This window comes from Pterocles gutturalis, unplaced genomic scaffold, assembly GCF_000699245.1.
Source record: "Pterocles gutturalis isolate BGI_N339 unplaced genomic scaffold, ASM69924v1 scaffold3378, whole genome shotgun sequence".
Classification (NCBI taxonomy): Eukaryota; Metazoa; Chordata; class Aves; order Pterocliformes; family Pteroclidae; genus Pterocles; species Pterocles gutturalis.
In genome coordinates, this window is record NW_010125261.1 from 10,426 (window position 1) to 26,009 (window position 15,584).

Here is a 15,584-nt window from a genome sequence, read left to right on the forward strand (position 1 = left end):
TCTGTGATTGAAAAATATTTGAGAACTACATTATTTAAAAGATTTAGGATGTAGCTACACTGTGAATTACATTGCAGTATAGGTATTCCCAAGGTGACTGAACACCCTTACTTCTAGAAATTTTATCAAAAATTTTTGAGGTGGTTGTCATAGGGTCAGTAATGTAAACCACAAGAAAGTAGCAAAAGTAGAGTGGAATCTTGAGGAAGTTAATTGTGCCATTTTTAGAGCAGAATATTATTTAAATTTATTCATTTTGTAGAAGTTTTAAAAATAAATGTCTTGAGATTCAGAAGAATTTAATGCTTCCAAACAGAACATACTTTGTGAATTATAAGCATTAACGGCTGGTGCTGAGGCCCCTGTGTCTGCATTTAGGAAGATCAGGGAGTTTACTAGACAAGGTTTAGTCCAGCATCCTGCCAGGCTTCTCGTCCAAAGATGCCTGTAGGACCAGTTCATACCCTTATGTCTTGAGGAATGATGGGATTGAATTTGGTGTAGCTGGAATGGACCTTACATTTTCACCTCCTCCAAAAGAAGGAGGAAAAAACCAACCTTTTGAAAAGCAGAGCACTCCACAAACCAAACTGTGAAATGCTAGTGTAGATGCTGCCATCTTATATGTTTTCTCCATTGCCACTGCTGTTGCCTAACATCAGTAGTAGAGATTCTTGATAGAAGAAGAAATGTTTCTGCCGTGGTTTTCCACTGTTCCTGAGTTTTCTTTTGTGTCCTGTCTTTTCATCGTCACCATCATTCCTTTTTCACTTCTCTTATACTTGTGCTGCAAATTACCTCTCCAGGTCTCTATGGTAAGCACCCAAACCACCAGTGCACTAACTGGGTGGAATTCATCACTGCTGAGAGGAGGGGCAGAGGGGATGGCTCAGGGTTGTGTAGACTGAGGAACTGAAATCTGAGCTGCGCAAAGAATGATAGGAGTAGCACATCATGTTTTACAGAAAATGTTACATGCTAAGTACAAGGGAAAGTCCATAGAAATCTGGCTTGGTTTTGTTTTGTTTTTGTTTGGTTTCCCCCTACAGAAAGGACTTAAGAAAATGTGCATACTGTGTTGCATACTGCATTAGGCTGACTGAAACACTGCCTTCCTGGGAAAAACTAAACTAAAGAAAGCATACACCTGTTTCCAATAAAAATCCCATTGGTGAAGAAAACTTGAGTAGCTCATGTGGTAACTTTTGTGTTTTAATAAGAGAGTAAATGTCTCATTAGCGCAGTCAGAAATTTTTTAGACATTATCTTGAGAGGCTTAGAAGTTTCAGACTTAATCTCTAAATAATGAGGGAAAGCATGTATGTGATATTACTGGAAACGCTTGGAGTGCAAAGAGCCTGTGCAGGCTTTCCCAATGTATTTAATCTTTCCTGACCTGCTTACTGCCAGCTCTTCCATTAAACTGTGAGTACACTTACAGTTGTTACAAATCTAATACACAGTAGAATCCTGATGGAATAACTTCCAGGTTGTTTAAATCCACTACTCTTCAACCTAAGGCATGTGTATTTTGTATCACACTTTTTTCTAGAATCTCTATGAATCGGTGTTTATGAACAGGAGGCATGCATTTCTTTTAAAAGTTTTATTAATGAGCTAGGAAACGTGATGGATATGGCCTGAAAACTTAGAGTGAACTGATTACTGTATTAATCTAATAATTTTGATTATTTTATTAATCTAATGAGTAATTGTTCTGTAAGGAATAGATTCTACCAATCTGTTTTTACTAAGCATAGAATTCTTGTACCTATTTTTGCTCTGCTGCATAAAATAAGAGTAATAATTGCTCGAAGTGCTTTTAAATAAAGAATACATTTAAAGAAGCTTTCTAGTTTGTGGTTTCCAATACACTTGCCTACCATCATGCTGTCAAAGAGTCTAGTAAATTTGTGCTACGTCTTTTTGAAAGTATAAAATCCAGTGCTGTTTTTTTGGTGTTATTTCCAGTACTTGCATATATATCTTCTTTAAAATGCCTTTTTTTTTTTTTTTTTTTTAGTTTAAGGGACCATTCACATCTATAAAATATTTTTATTTTGTAGGTCTTTTATCTTTTGGAGTAAAAGAATCTGCATGGGTGAATAAAATTTTCACTGCTATTAACATCTTGGTCCTACTCTTCGTTATGATTTCTGGTTTTGTGAAAGGAGATGCTGACAACTGGAAAATAAGTGAAGAATATCTCATAAACCTTACTGCAATAACAGAGTAATTTTATTTTTTTAAATCAATTTTCTTGCTCATATTCCAAGCAATTTTCTGTTATACTTGTTTTGTGGTATTGCAGGCATTGTATCAACTGATTGCTCTGTCACTGGGAATGAGAAACTTTTCATTCCTTTAAAAAATGTTTTTATTTTCTTGTTTGTTTGTAGTTCCCTTTAAAAAAAAATTATTTCAATACTCTTGTCCGTAGCCATTTGAGAGCTTACTGGCTTCCTGTCCTTACGTCATGTAGTAACTGCAGTATGTGACTATGACAGCAAGAGTTGCCTATACCATTCGTGTTTGAATATGTTTTGCCACAAATGCAAAGCAAGTAAGATTATAGTTACTTGATTCATGGATTCTTCCATTTGCTGTAATTTTTGTGTTTTTTATAAGCTCTGACATGCAGATGTCTTCTCATGCAGTTTTGTAAAGCAGAACTCTGTCTTGATGAGAGCATTTGAACATATTTTCCCAGATTAGTAAAGGAGAAGGATGCATGTGCTTGTCGTACCAATAATTAAAAAAAATAAGTTACTTTTCTGCTCTATTTTTATTCTTTATAGGAATTACTCATCCTATGAGAATGTAACAAGTATATATGGGAGTGGTGGCTTTATGCCATATGGTTTCACAGGAACATTGGCTGGTGCTGCAACCTGTTTTTATGCTTTCGTTGGATTTGACTGCATTGCAACAACTGGTATAGTATTTATATGTGTGCATGTATATATGTATAAGTATATATGTATAACATGTTTTTTTGTAAAAAAAGCCCCCACTAAAAAAATAACAATCTGTCTACTGTTCATCCTTTTCTTTCTCCTAAACCTCCTTCACTCCCTGTAGAATGAGTCTGAGTTCATTCCTGAATGTGGCTATCATTTTGAGAGGAAGGAGATTTTACTTATTTTATTCCTGTTCTAAAGAAATTAATTGTTGCATTCTAAGTCTGGAAAGTGCCTAGTATACAATTTTTTCTGCCCAAATCATGTTAATTACCTGCTCACTTTTACAATTCCCTGAGATGAGGTATCTCTCCCAAAGGTTGGCTGGTATGTGGCTGATGGGGAATGAGTACACTGAACTTATAAATTGTAGGTAAATAACTGGAAATGATGGGCTTTGAGTACTCTAAATGTAGAAAGACAATGTCCTTTAGTTTACCTCTATTTTTTAATGCTATTTCTGGCAAGCAAACGTTGAGTTATGTTCTGTGTCACTAAGCTTATATTATACAGATTTTTAAAACTTATATTACAAATATGATTCTCATGGCTTAGATTAACAAATGATCTGTCTTTGATGTTATCTTTTAAAGCTGAAGGTGGAAATAAATAAGAATTTTTGGTGGGGTGGTTTTTTTCCCTTTTTTCAGGAGAAGAGGTCAAGAATCCTCAGAAAGCCATACCCATAGGAATTGTGGTGTCCCTGCTTGTTTGCTTCATGGCCTATTTTGGGGTTTCAGCTGCACTGACACTCATGATGCCATACTATCTACTAGATGAGAAAAGTCCTCTGCCTGTAGCATTTGAATATGTTGGATGGGGTCCTGCAAAATATGTTGTAGCAGTGGGATCCCTCTGTGCTTTGTCCACAAGGTAAAGACATTGAAATACTAATTTTATTGGGAAAAGCTGATAGACAATATATGACATTTAAATATATGTCCATGTGTTCATTTTGAAGGCTCAGTTCATGCAAAGGATGAGCAATAAGTATTATAAGCATGTTTTAGACTTAACCAAGTCTTGATCACAGCAGGTGCATTAATTTAAGTTCCTTTCTAAAACTGTACTGTTATTGAACTTTACCTCTTTGGCTTATTACCCAAAAGTTTTTTTATTAAAATATGTATTTTCAGACATGTGATCTGCAAGCTATCTTTATTAACTGATAAAATAAACCTCACCCATTTTGTCCTTTCTTGCTGTCCACTCCCAATGACTCAGAAGCTTTATGGGCTCTGTGTATTTTCAGGTAAAATTGAAGAGATGATTAATTAGCTCCACTCCTCATCTTCATTTCCTGTCTCTGTTTTCCTCCAGTAGCCATTCTGTCTTCTGACATCATTCCTTCCTGTGGTTTCTGTGTGGGTATTTGAGATGTAGAAAATATGATCATTTATTCCCCTTTGTGAAGCTGTGGATGTAAACTTATTGTGTTATTTTGATTCAAAAGATCATTGAAGGCATGAGATAGGTTAGTATGTGTTCATATATATCACACCCCAATTGTAATGTGGTATAACAACTTTCATGGAACAGAGCATTGCTTGATACTTGAATCTAGGGATAGAAGAATGCTGATGTCACTCTTCTACCTGAGTTTACATAGGTAAGGAGTCATTTACATGAGCTTCAGTGGAAAGAAAACTAGTTGCCTTTCCACAAAGGAAAACAACACGCCTGTTTAAGCACTAATGCTAAGGACACTCTGAGATAGCCCTGTAAGCATTAGCTTGAAGAAGATGAGCATGCCAACTGTGGACAATGATTTAAAGGAAAGGAATATTTTGATGTAGGAGAGGATAGAAAAAGGAAATAGTGCCAGAATGACATTAAAAAAATTGCAAGGCTGACTGAAGAATGTCACATTTACGCAGTTCATTCTGGGATTATAGTTACTTTCTATCTAGTTGTCATGGTCTCTTATCTTTGGAGATTTTTACTGATTTTTTCCTCTATATTGATAAATAGTAAATGTGATACATAAACAGAAACTAGATTAAAGAAATTAATACCGGAAAACAAAAGGAACCGAGATGGTGAAATGCTTTTTCAGAAATTTGAACTGCTGGTCTCTTTTACCAGTGCATTCTGAAGAATTATATTTACTCATATGGAGAGGTTAATCTTTCAGTCTGTTGACTGATGTCAGTTTAGAAGAAAACAAAGGAACTTGTATTCCATAGTCCTCAGTTTAGAGTTATAATTAAGAAAAAAGCCTGGGATCATTGCTCTTGGTCCATATAGTTACCTCTTATTATGTTATGTTGGGAACTTGTTTCCTCAGGGTAAAGATGTTTGTTAGTATTTCCATTATTTAAGTGAATGTTCTTAAGGAAGGGCAGCTTAAATACATTTTACAAAGCCACAACAGCTAAAAAATTGGCAGTGGATTTTAACAGTATCCTTATTTGAAAAAGCAATTGTCACCCTGATTTAGGAAACATTATTTTTTGGAAGGGACATTCATACATCAAAAATCAATTCATGTGGAATGAAATTTATCTCATGTGTGTCCAACCTTAACACTTGTGTCTCATGAGCGTTACTGAAGGTACTTAGCACCCGTGCCATGTAAAAGCTGGGCCTTCTGTAAGTGATGTAGTTGATTCACTGAAGTAAGAAAGGCAACCATTCATCTGGTTAAAAACTAGTATGCTTGCTGCAGAGGTTATACTGGCTATGACTTTGCCTTTTGTCTTTTCAATGTTTTTGATTTTCTTATTTACAATTATTTTGCTTTGAGGAAAAGAAACCACCTAATTTAAGAAGTACATTTTAAAAGAGCTTCGAGTTATCAACAGTTTAAAAGCTTTCTGTGTTCTGCTAATAATTAATTAGCTTTACTTCTTCCAAAAAAAAATAAACAATCTTAATGAAGCTTGGCTAGAGGTGCTTTAATTGAAAGAAATAATGTGCCCAAGTATAACTGTATGGTGCTTACTTTGAATTACTATTAATCAGCAGCCTCACATGAAAATGTAGAGTGTGAGAGATGCTGCTAATGCTTGTTGTTTTGCTGCTGCTGACTGAGAGACATTCTCCAGGAATACTAAAGCTTAATTGCATAGTTAGTGTGACCTGGAACACGTTCCTGGTCCACTAATACCCAAGAACTACAGTGATGGCAAGAGTTACTTTGATAATCTGAATTATCTCTGATGAAGCAATTCCGTTACCTAAATTAATTAAAAAAAAAAAAACAAAAACAAACAGAAAAATAAAAACCAATCAACTTTACAGTGAAAAAGAAATTTCTGTTTGTGTCTGATCTGTAGTATCTTGGAGTATGGGGCTTTCTGGTTTTGTCTTACAACCATAAATTTTGTTTCTATACATGCTATTAATTAACGTTGTTTATCTTGTCCATGATACAACTTTGCATGAACTGTGTTTGCCATGTTGCATGTGTTTGCTTTTTACTCAGTCTTCTTGGATCCATTTTCCCAATGCCACGTGTAATCTATGCTATGGCGAAGGATGGGTTGCTTTTCAAATGTCTAGCTCAAATCAGTTCCAAAACGAAGACCCCACTAGTTGCTACTCTATCATCTGGTGCAGTAGCAGGTGAGACTAAGAGTTGATCCTTGTAAAGAAAGGTGCACTTCTAAACATGTTGCATATATGGAAATAAACTACTATTGTGCAGCTTTGATTTGCTTTGCACTGAAATTATTAAATCTGACTGTCACCAGGTAAAGTAGGCAATCAGCAAAACTCTTCTCTACTCTTCTCAACAAATTTTGTATTTGTTGATTAATGTCAAATGCTTTCAAAGTCTAGGTTCAAAAGAAACAACTGCCCAAAACCAAGAACATCAGCCAACTAAACAAAAGAACAAAAGCAGCAACACAGAGCCTAAATCAAAACTATACCTAAACCCATTAACTCTTCTAAGCTTTCTTTTTGTGTAGTTGGGTTTACCAGTAAAGCATTGTGCTTTTAATAACCTGTATTTGAACTATACATTTTTCTGTTCTAGTCTTCTCGGCTCTCTGTTCCCTTTGCCCCGAATTCTGTTTGCCATGGCACGTGATGGTTTACTCTTTAGTTTTCTTGCCAAAGTGAGTAAGAGGCAGGCACCAGTTTTTGCCACCTTGACAGCAGGGGTCATCTCTGGTAAGCTCTCAAAGCCTGTGTTACTTAAAAATGAGATTTAAACACTCTATGCACGTGCATGGTACTTTATAAAAGGTCTGCTTGTTAACTTCCCTTGCATGTATGATGGGAATAAAATTACCAAGTAATCAAAGGGTGTGAGAACTCCAGATCATGCAAATCATGGTGGTGGTGATATTTTAGCAAAACAGCATTTTGGGATGTTGCCAACTCCTAATGTTTCACAAAGACAAATTTTTATCATACAACTATTTCACTTTTGTCCATGCTTCTTGCAGAGGTGCATGTAGTTGTGCCCAAATTTCATTGTCATTTCAGTGGGATGGCTAATGACCCAGGAAAACTGGAAGCTCTAGAAGTATTTAAGGCAAATAAATAAGTCTTAAAAGTAATTCAAATATGAAATACATGCCTTATAATGTTTAACAACCCTGGCTAAAATTGATGTCAAATAAGAGGTTCAGAACAGTTATTATTTGTAGTCAGGGTCATCCTCAGATGCCACAAGACTGGAACTGCTGGTACTTGACAATAATGACAATAATGTGGGAAGGCACAGTTGTCTGGACAGTTCCCAAATGAAGCATTATTATCAGTTCCCTTTTCTTTGGTCAGAATACAAATAATTTTCTTAGAATTACTCTTGTTTTGACTGTATTACTGTAATTTATGCTACTGATTTTTTCCCCTGTAATAGTTTGGAAGTGCAGTTATGTGGGCTGAAATAAACATCTTTATCTGAAATCGTGGTGATGATGAGGAGAAAGAAAACCATGTTACCCAGCTGGTAAACTGATATAGTTATACAGCCCTGACTATAGCTATGCAGCAGCTGTCACTTGGACTGCTTTTAGACAGTTTGGGGAATTTTGTGTGTCAACAACTCACCTGAAGACAGCTTTATCTACTGCTGGCGAAGGAGTAATTTATTCTATTTTTAAAAAGATGCATATTTGGTAACTTGTGGTCATAAATAGTTTTGCCAGAATGGTTACAGATTTATGCAACAGTCTATATTATCTGACTTTTCTATTCATTCGTAGCATGGAGAGTTTCATATCTTTAAGCAATGTTAAGGAGATTAGATGTTTGGCTCCTTAATTAAAGTTATCCATTCAAGACTACATCTGAGGCAATTGTCACATTATTACTGTGACTTACCTTTTTACATGTGGTAACCGCAACTGGGAAACTCTGCACATAGCAACATGTTTTAGTGTCAGTCCAAAGTTTCTTCACCGTAAATTGATCTACTGTTGTTTCTTACAATTACAGTCAAATTAAGAGAGGTGGAAAAGCAATACTCTTGTCTTTTTTTTCTCTTAGTCAGAAATTTACAGGCACTTTTCAGTTTAGTTCTAATGTAAAACAATATTTTGGGCTACAAAGTAGCCTTTCAAAGCTAGGATTTAAAATTAAATATAGTTACTGTACATGAAGTTGTAGTACATTCTGTTGATTCTCAGCTTTGCTTACATGCAAAGCAGTGAGGTATTCAGAAATCTACTCCCTAAGTGACTCCTTGGATTTAGGAACATCAACCATCATTAAGGAAAACAGGATGGTCTTATAGAATCATAGAATCATAAAATGATTAGGGTTGGAAAGGACCTTAAAGATCGAGTTCCAACCCCACTGCCATGGCTTCCTTCCTTCATTGGAAAAGGAGACACACAGAGGAAATGAAACTTCTGTAACACAGCAGTCTTGTTTTCAGAAAATCACATTTTTCTTTCTCCTTCAGGATCAAATACCAGGGTCATGTGTGTTTGTGCACTTAATACACCTGTCTACAAATATATTAACAAACATATAACATGAATGTTATCTATCAGTATTTCTGAATACAGAAAAATTTGTGTGTAGATATACATACACATACAGTGTATAAATGATACCTTTAATAGTTTCTTTTGATGTTGACATTACCGGTGATTCAAAAGATCAAGTATTTTTAGATTCTTTCTGCATCTTATAATACAAGTATTATAAGAGGTTCTTTGACCACATATATTTCAAATCAATTAGCTTTAGCCTTTCATTTAGTGATGGCTTGTGCTAATTTCTTTGTGAGCTTATGTGTGTCTGTGTGCAAACAGCATAGACAAAGACATTCCAGAATCTGCAGAAGAATGGGGCATTATCTTTTATAAACACAAAGACTGCTCTCTTTACTTTCAGTATCATGCCTCTGATTTCAGTGATCTTAAGAATATTAATTCTTGTGAGATTTTGCTGGCCTTTCCTGAAGGCCACTTGAAATTAACTTTTTCTTAGTAAGATAAAAAGATTTTTAAAACCCCACAAAACTATTTTATTCGAGACAACTCCTGAAAGTCCTCTTTACATATAGCTCTTTCTCAGCTTGGCAGAAATTTTGAACACACTGGTAACTTACTGGGTTGGATCATTTTTCCATAGTTTTGCAGTGGGATCCGTCTTGTCAGCTTTGGCAAGATTCTGTTGTAGGATCTGAACCTTATTCTATAAAAATGTATTTTTAATGTAGCCCTAATTCAACAAGCCATGTGTGCACATACTTATATCCAAAAAAGTCCAGTACGAATCGCTTGATTATGCAGCATGGCTGTACAGCTCATCAGTGCATATCCACATGAATGAGATTCCCAGCTGTAGGGAATTAGGTTTGGGAATGTTGGCGATGACTTCAAAAATGTGTTTTTAAGGATTCCCATTACTTCACTCATATTGATGTCAGTAAAACAACATAAAGTTACACTGCAGAAAGATTTAAAAATCTTAACTCTTAATATGTCAGCCTTATACAGATCTTGCATTCTCTTCTCTTTTCTTCTTTAGGTATAATGGCATTTCTGTTTGACCTAAAGGCTTTAGTGGACATGATGTCTATTGGTACACTTCTTGCTTATTCTCTTGTGGCAACCTGTGTCCTCATTCTTAGGTGAGCCAAAAACATCCTTTCTATGCTACTGTGTTCTATTTTGTGTTGGTCAACATATAAACAGAAGTGACATTTACAGTGTATTGTTTTTGCTAGATAGTTAAATGTTTAAAAATTAGCTGTACACATGTAGTTACTTAAGAAGCAGTGGCCCAACAGAGAAAGCATGGATATATTGTCATCTGAGTACAGCAGTTACACAAGTCAAAGCTTCATGTGAAATCTAGGCACCTTTTATTTTCCAGATGCATTGGTCCAAGCATTAGTCCCAAAGGTACTAGATGTAAGCTTGTGTCCAATATGCGATGAATGATATTCTGATATGAATACAATCTATGCTGCACATCAGGCCTATTTATATTGTGGGGGCTATATGTAAAAGGTGTAGATGTTCTAGATAGTTCACAGGATGAACAAGTTCAGATAATTGCTTTGTATTACCCTAGTCAGAAACGTAAGGCCAGACAAGTGTTTCAGGATGTGGTAGCCCTAGAAGAGAGTAGAAATATTCTCTCTCAAGGAGTGAGATTATGAATAGTTGTCAGTAAAACTCTGGTATCTGTTCTGTTTGTTAAGTTACAGAATAATGTTGATATATTGGTAGCTACAGCTCGCTTATTATGTATTGCTCTTTTTAACTTTAAAAGTCAGTCTTTATTACTTAAGGCTAAGTAATTAACTTTGAAAAGTATAACAGCTTAAATTCAGCTAAAATTCAATGCTGCAATAATTTACACTTTAAAAGAGAAGACTATTTTATCCCATAGCTACTTATTTAACATATGTATTTTTAAAATACACTTAAAGTCTAACAAAGCAAACAAATTTTCGTTTATGTCAGTTATTAGGCCTCTTAGAGTACAGGAAGCAAGCCAGAATGAACTTGCCACTGCTGAAAGAAGGTCCTTTACCCTTTCCCTGCCATTGACCACCAGACCTCGTCCCCTCTTTTTGTACAAGTCTGATCATATATCTGACCCATTGCTGCATTCACGTAACTTAAAAAACTGCCCAAAAATATCCTGAAACAAACCCAGCAAAAAAGCAAGTTGCCATAGTTTGTTTATATATGATAGTGACTAATAATGTGTGCTGTTCCAGTACAGTTATTAATTGGGAAATTCAAAATCTCTACTGCAAAGAATTTAGTATTTAAATTCCTAGAGTTATAGTGTTTCAAATCCCAAAGTAAGCTTTTTTTTTTATTATCCTGTTTGTTTTATGCATAGGTACCAACCCAGTTTAACCTACGAGCAACCAAAATATTCTCCAGAAAAAGCAGCTTTGGCTGCATCTGAAAGGGAATCTGCAGTAAGTGAATCACAGATAAATATGATACAAGAAAATCACTTCAGTCTTCAAGGCCTGATTAATCCATCCAGTTTACCTACTGAGCAGACTGCAACTACTGTTAACTTTTTAGTGGGTCTCTTAGGTAAGTATTCAGCTGTCCAAACTCGTATAATGCATTAAGATAAATAATGGAATTTCATTGAAGACAAAATTACAAATCCAGTGATAACATGCCTTCCTTCAGTCATAATTAATGTGTCATTCTGCAAAATGCTTTTATGCTTCTTGATGGATCTAATCTGTAGTCTACTATATTTTCCTTTAATTAAACATTTTCATGACAACATTTCATACTGAAGACTCTCTATCATTCTTCTTAAAAGTCACATCTTCTTCAATGTAGAGATTAAGTGACCTCTTTCCCATTTCCATCATTTTGTTTTCCACACAGCTTTCTTGGTTTGTGGCTTGAGTGTCCTCACTACTTACGGGATTCATTTAATTGCTAACTTGGAGCCCTGGAGTACTGGCCTTCTTGCTGTGTTGGTGGCGTCCCTCATAGTTACCATTCTCCTCATCCACAGGCAGCCTCAGAACCAGCAAAAAGTGGCCTTTATGGTGAATAACATGTTCTCTATGTTATTCTCTAATGAGAGGTTTGGATGGATTCTATCAAGTGGGAGAGGGGCAGAGAGAGAAGAGAGATGCAGTCTGTCATTACTGCACTGCCACTATTGCAGGTTTTTTGGTGAAGGTAAGGGTAGCAGATGCTCACAGCTGAATGATTGGCATCTGCCGTCCAGTCTAGATCTTCTCAGGACCAGAGGAACGGTTTAATTGCCCACAGACTGAATGTGTGATATGCGTAGGAGCATGGCTGCAGTAAACCATTGAAGCTGATGTGAACAGCTGCTATTACTAGTGGATCTGGCAACACAGATCTTCTAGGTGTTTCTTTAGGTGCATCCTCAAAGTGCACCTTGCTGAGACCCAAGTAATTTTAGACCTCAATTTAAGCCCTTAGAAACTGGAAAATTATTCAGAAACTGATTAGTGTACAGTCACTTGTCTGTGTTGTGTGCAATGCTTTGGACCACAATACAGTTTGTACTTCCCAGTACAATCTTTTCATTTTGAGCCTTCACTTGTGTTTTAAGATTAGTTCTTTAATGGAGTATTTAATGGAAATAATGAAGTATAGTGATGAAGGTCAAGGAATCTGGTGGAGTTGGGGGGGCAGAAAGGAGGGATATATATAAAATTTTTCAGCTGTAGATACAGGAATTAATTAGTATATGTTTGGCACAAACTGGAAAGTTTTTCTACACAGCCTTAGAAAATATGTATTAAATATAAGGTATTTTAAAACTTTAAGATATATAGAAACTGGTGGTTAAACCCAGTGGAAAAAAATTTCACTATACTCCAACAAAAAAATTTCCAATTCTTTTTTAGCGATTAGATGTTCTAGTTTGTGTTGTATACCTGAAGTGTGACATGCAAGCAATTATATTTGATACAAATGTATTAAATATTTATTTTTAGGTTCCACTATTGCCATTTTTGCCATCATGCAGTATCCTGGTAAATATTTACTTGATGGTACAATTAAGTGGAGACACTTGGATCAGATTTAGCTTTTGGATGGCACTTGGTAGGTACTTCTGTTCATTTCAGTTACATCTTACATCAGGACTCATGAATCCCATTTTGAATATTTGTTTATCTTCCTTTAAATATTTGAAAAAAAGTCTGTGTTTTAATAGAAGTCAGCTGATATTTCTGATCAAAACCAGAGCATGCCTCAGAAGGGGTATTTTATATGCAGTCAAAAATGTGAATAAAGTTTTGAAGTAATAGGAAGAATCAAAGTTATAGGACTAATTCCAATAAGCCACAATTTTTTTTCCTAATAAGTATAGCTAAAATTGTGCAGAGACCTGTTTGTAACAGGTTTCTTCCCAGTATATCAGTCATTCTCCTTTAAGATATGGAAGATTGTATTAATTCCATCTAGACATAAATTAGAGATAGTAGTTTCCATGACCTATTAGAGCATTTAATTATGCAAAAATGATACATTTCTATAGAAATACAGAGGACCTGAAGCATAAGCTCTGATTCAGACACCTGGAGAAGAAACTTGTTTTGGAAAATAGGTTCAGCCAGAGAGTAATAACAAACTACTTTTTAATGCACTACTTGCCTGAAAACCCTATTAACTTTTTTTTTTCCCTTTTGCAAGGCTTCCTCATATACTTTGCTTATGGCATCAGACACAGTCTTGAAGGTCGTCATAGCAATGGAGATGATGATTCTTGTTCAGAAAACAGTGAGCTGCAAGAGAAGAACCCTGTGGAAGAAGTGGAAGAACCTGAAAATGCAAATGAAAGGGATCAATTTCTTGCATATGAGAGGACAAGTGAATGTTAATCTATGCAAACATACAAGTATTTTAAACCTTTAATTGACATTTTACTGGCGGACTGAAATTTCAAAAGCTTTCTGCCAACATTGTACCTCTTGAAAGACAAGGCCTGGCTGATATTTTGGACAAGCTGCTAATCCATCTTCATAATTTCAGAACTGACAGCATGGAGATTAATATTGAAATTAAAAAACAAACAAAAGAATTACCCTTTGGCAAGCAAAAATTGGGATGCATTGTTTGAACTGTCGTCCAAAATCACTGTCAATCACAAAATATGAAGAATTTTGGAACTGCCTGCTGGAAGTTCTGAATATTTGACACTGCACTGTGAACACAAGTGCCTTTCATACCTTCTCCTTATCCCTGTTATGTGTTTTGGTCACAATCTAATAGCTCTCTTCTTTCTACAGAAGTAACTCTCATGGGATAAAAATTGCAGACAGGCCTGGAAAGTATTTGCAAAATGAATCGTAATTGTAAAGATCTCATACTTTTCAAGAAGTAGAAGATCCTATATTTATATAGAAAGAAATAATTGCTTACCTTTACTAATCAGTTGTCATGGAGAACTCAAACAGTGAAGATACTTAAAAGGCTTTTAGTCCCTCTAAATAGTATTCAAGATTTCCACTTATGTGAATTCCTTTCCTTTCAGGGATGCTGTGTGTATAAAATAATGCTCCTAAGGCTATGCTGTTTTCTGCAAAGCATCTGGGAAATAATCTGTTGGTCACAGTATTGACAGTGACATTTGTATGTGATTTAGCAAGTATTGTGCTTTTGACTTCAGAAGGGCCAGGATTTTAGCCCTGACTACTTAGTTTGGTACTTACATACAGCAGTCATCAAGTTTTCCTCCTTACTACTCATTTATTCCTCATAGACTTTCTTCTCTTTTATCATGTGCTAGAGCTGATGTTTCTGAGATTAGTTGTTACACATCGCTTCTCCTCAGAAAAATTAATACACAAAATCCCAGCTGTCTCTTCAGATGGAAGGGGAGGTTAAAAAAATAGAGGCCCAGGCTCTGGAAAAAATCCTCATCAAAACAGTATTTCAGTGCTTCACTAAGCCTTAAACATATGTTAGCACAGTAGTTTTTCGTGAGCCAAGTTTAACATCCAGAAACCCATTCCCGTGGGTAGGCTGTCCAAACACTAAGTTATGTAAAGAACCAAATCATTGCAGCAGTGTTGAGTGAACAATTATTTTAAAGCAAGTGAAAATGGAAACTTCTTTCAACATAAAAGTCATGTTACCTGTCAAAGGCACCCAGATATTTTAACACTTTTTCTCAGCAAGTAGTGGGCTCAAGTTCCATGAAGGATTCCACAATATGAAGTAATTTTGCAAGACTGTATTTATAAATATAACTTCCCTAAAAAAAGAACTGACTTGGACTTTGTTGTGGAGAGTTGCAGCCTGTTGCCAGTAATAATCATTGATATTAATCTCTGCTGTTAGGTATAAAACCTTTAGATCCCATGAGAGCTATGTTGGTTGACAGAGAAAAGCACCTTACTTTTTATAATAGCTGGAATTTAACAAAAAACAAAAACAACAAAAAAAGAAACTAGTTAAACTGCTGCTGTCTCTCTCCTGTTCTTTTTCACAGCAACAGATTCACACTTTTTAATCTTAAAAGGACTTCTGTTGTTGCAAGAGAGTAGCGTGTCTAAATGTCAAAGGGCAGAAGAAGTGCTTCTTGATAAGGAATGCTGCAATGGGCTGGCATCCCACCGCGGAGAAGGTCTGAGGTTTTCAGCCTGAGGCCTTTCTTCTCAGCTTGAACTGGGAGGAGAGGGTCCTGCAGTGCTGGCATCAGGGAGTGGATAGATGTGTGCTGTTGCACCAGTGT

The 15,584-nt window shown here is 35.7% G+C and overlaps 1 protein-coding gene across 1 annotated transcript in view; it reads left to right on the forward strand.

Annotated features, from left to right (window-relative positions):
• The window catches only part of SLC7A2 (solute carrier family 7 (cationic amino acid transporter, y+ system), member 2), a 22,233-nt gene extending 8,138 nt beyond the window's left edge, over positions 1 to 14,095 (forward strand). The window contains exons 4-12 of the mRNA XM_010078486.1: positions 2,067 to 2,232; positions 2,799 to 2,935; positions 3,611 to 3,833; positions 6,388 to 6,527; positions 9,900 to 10,002; positions 11,232 to 11,437; positions 11,747 to 11,913; positions 12,841 to 12,949; positions 13,541 to 14,095. Coding sequence (XP_010076788.1) covers positions 2,067 to 2,232; positions 2,799 to 2,935; positions 3,611 to 3,833; positions 6,388 to 6,527; positions 9,900 to 10,002; positions 11,232 to 11,437; positions 11,747 to 11,913; positions 12,841 to 12,949; positions 13,541 to 13,728 — 1,439 coding nt within the window. The 3' untranslated portion in view covers positions 13,729 to 14,095. The remainder of the gene's footprint in view (positions 1 to 2,066; positions 2,233 to 2,798; positions 2,936 to 3,610; positions 3,834 to 6,387; positions 6,528 to 9,899; positions 10,003 to 11,231; positions 11,438 to 11,746; positions 11,914 to 12,840; positions 12,950 to 13,540) is intronic.
• Positions 14,096 to 15,584: the final 1,489 nt, after the last annotated feature.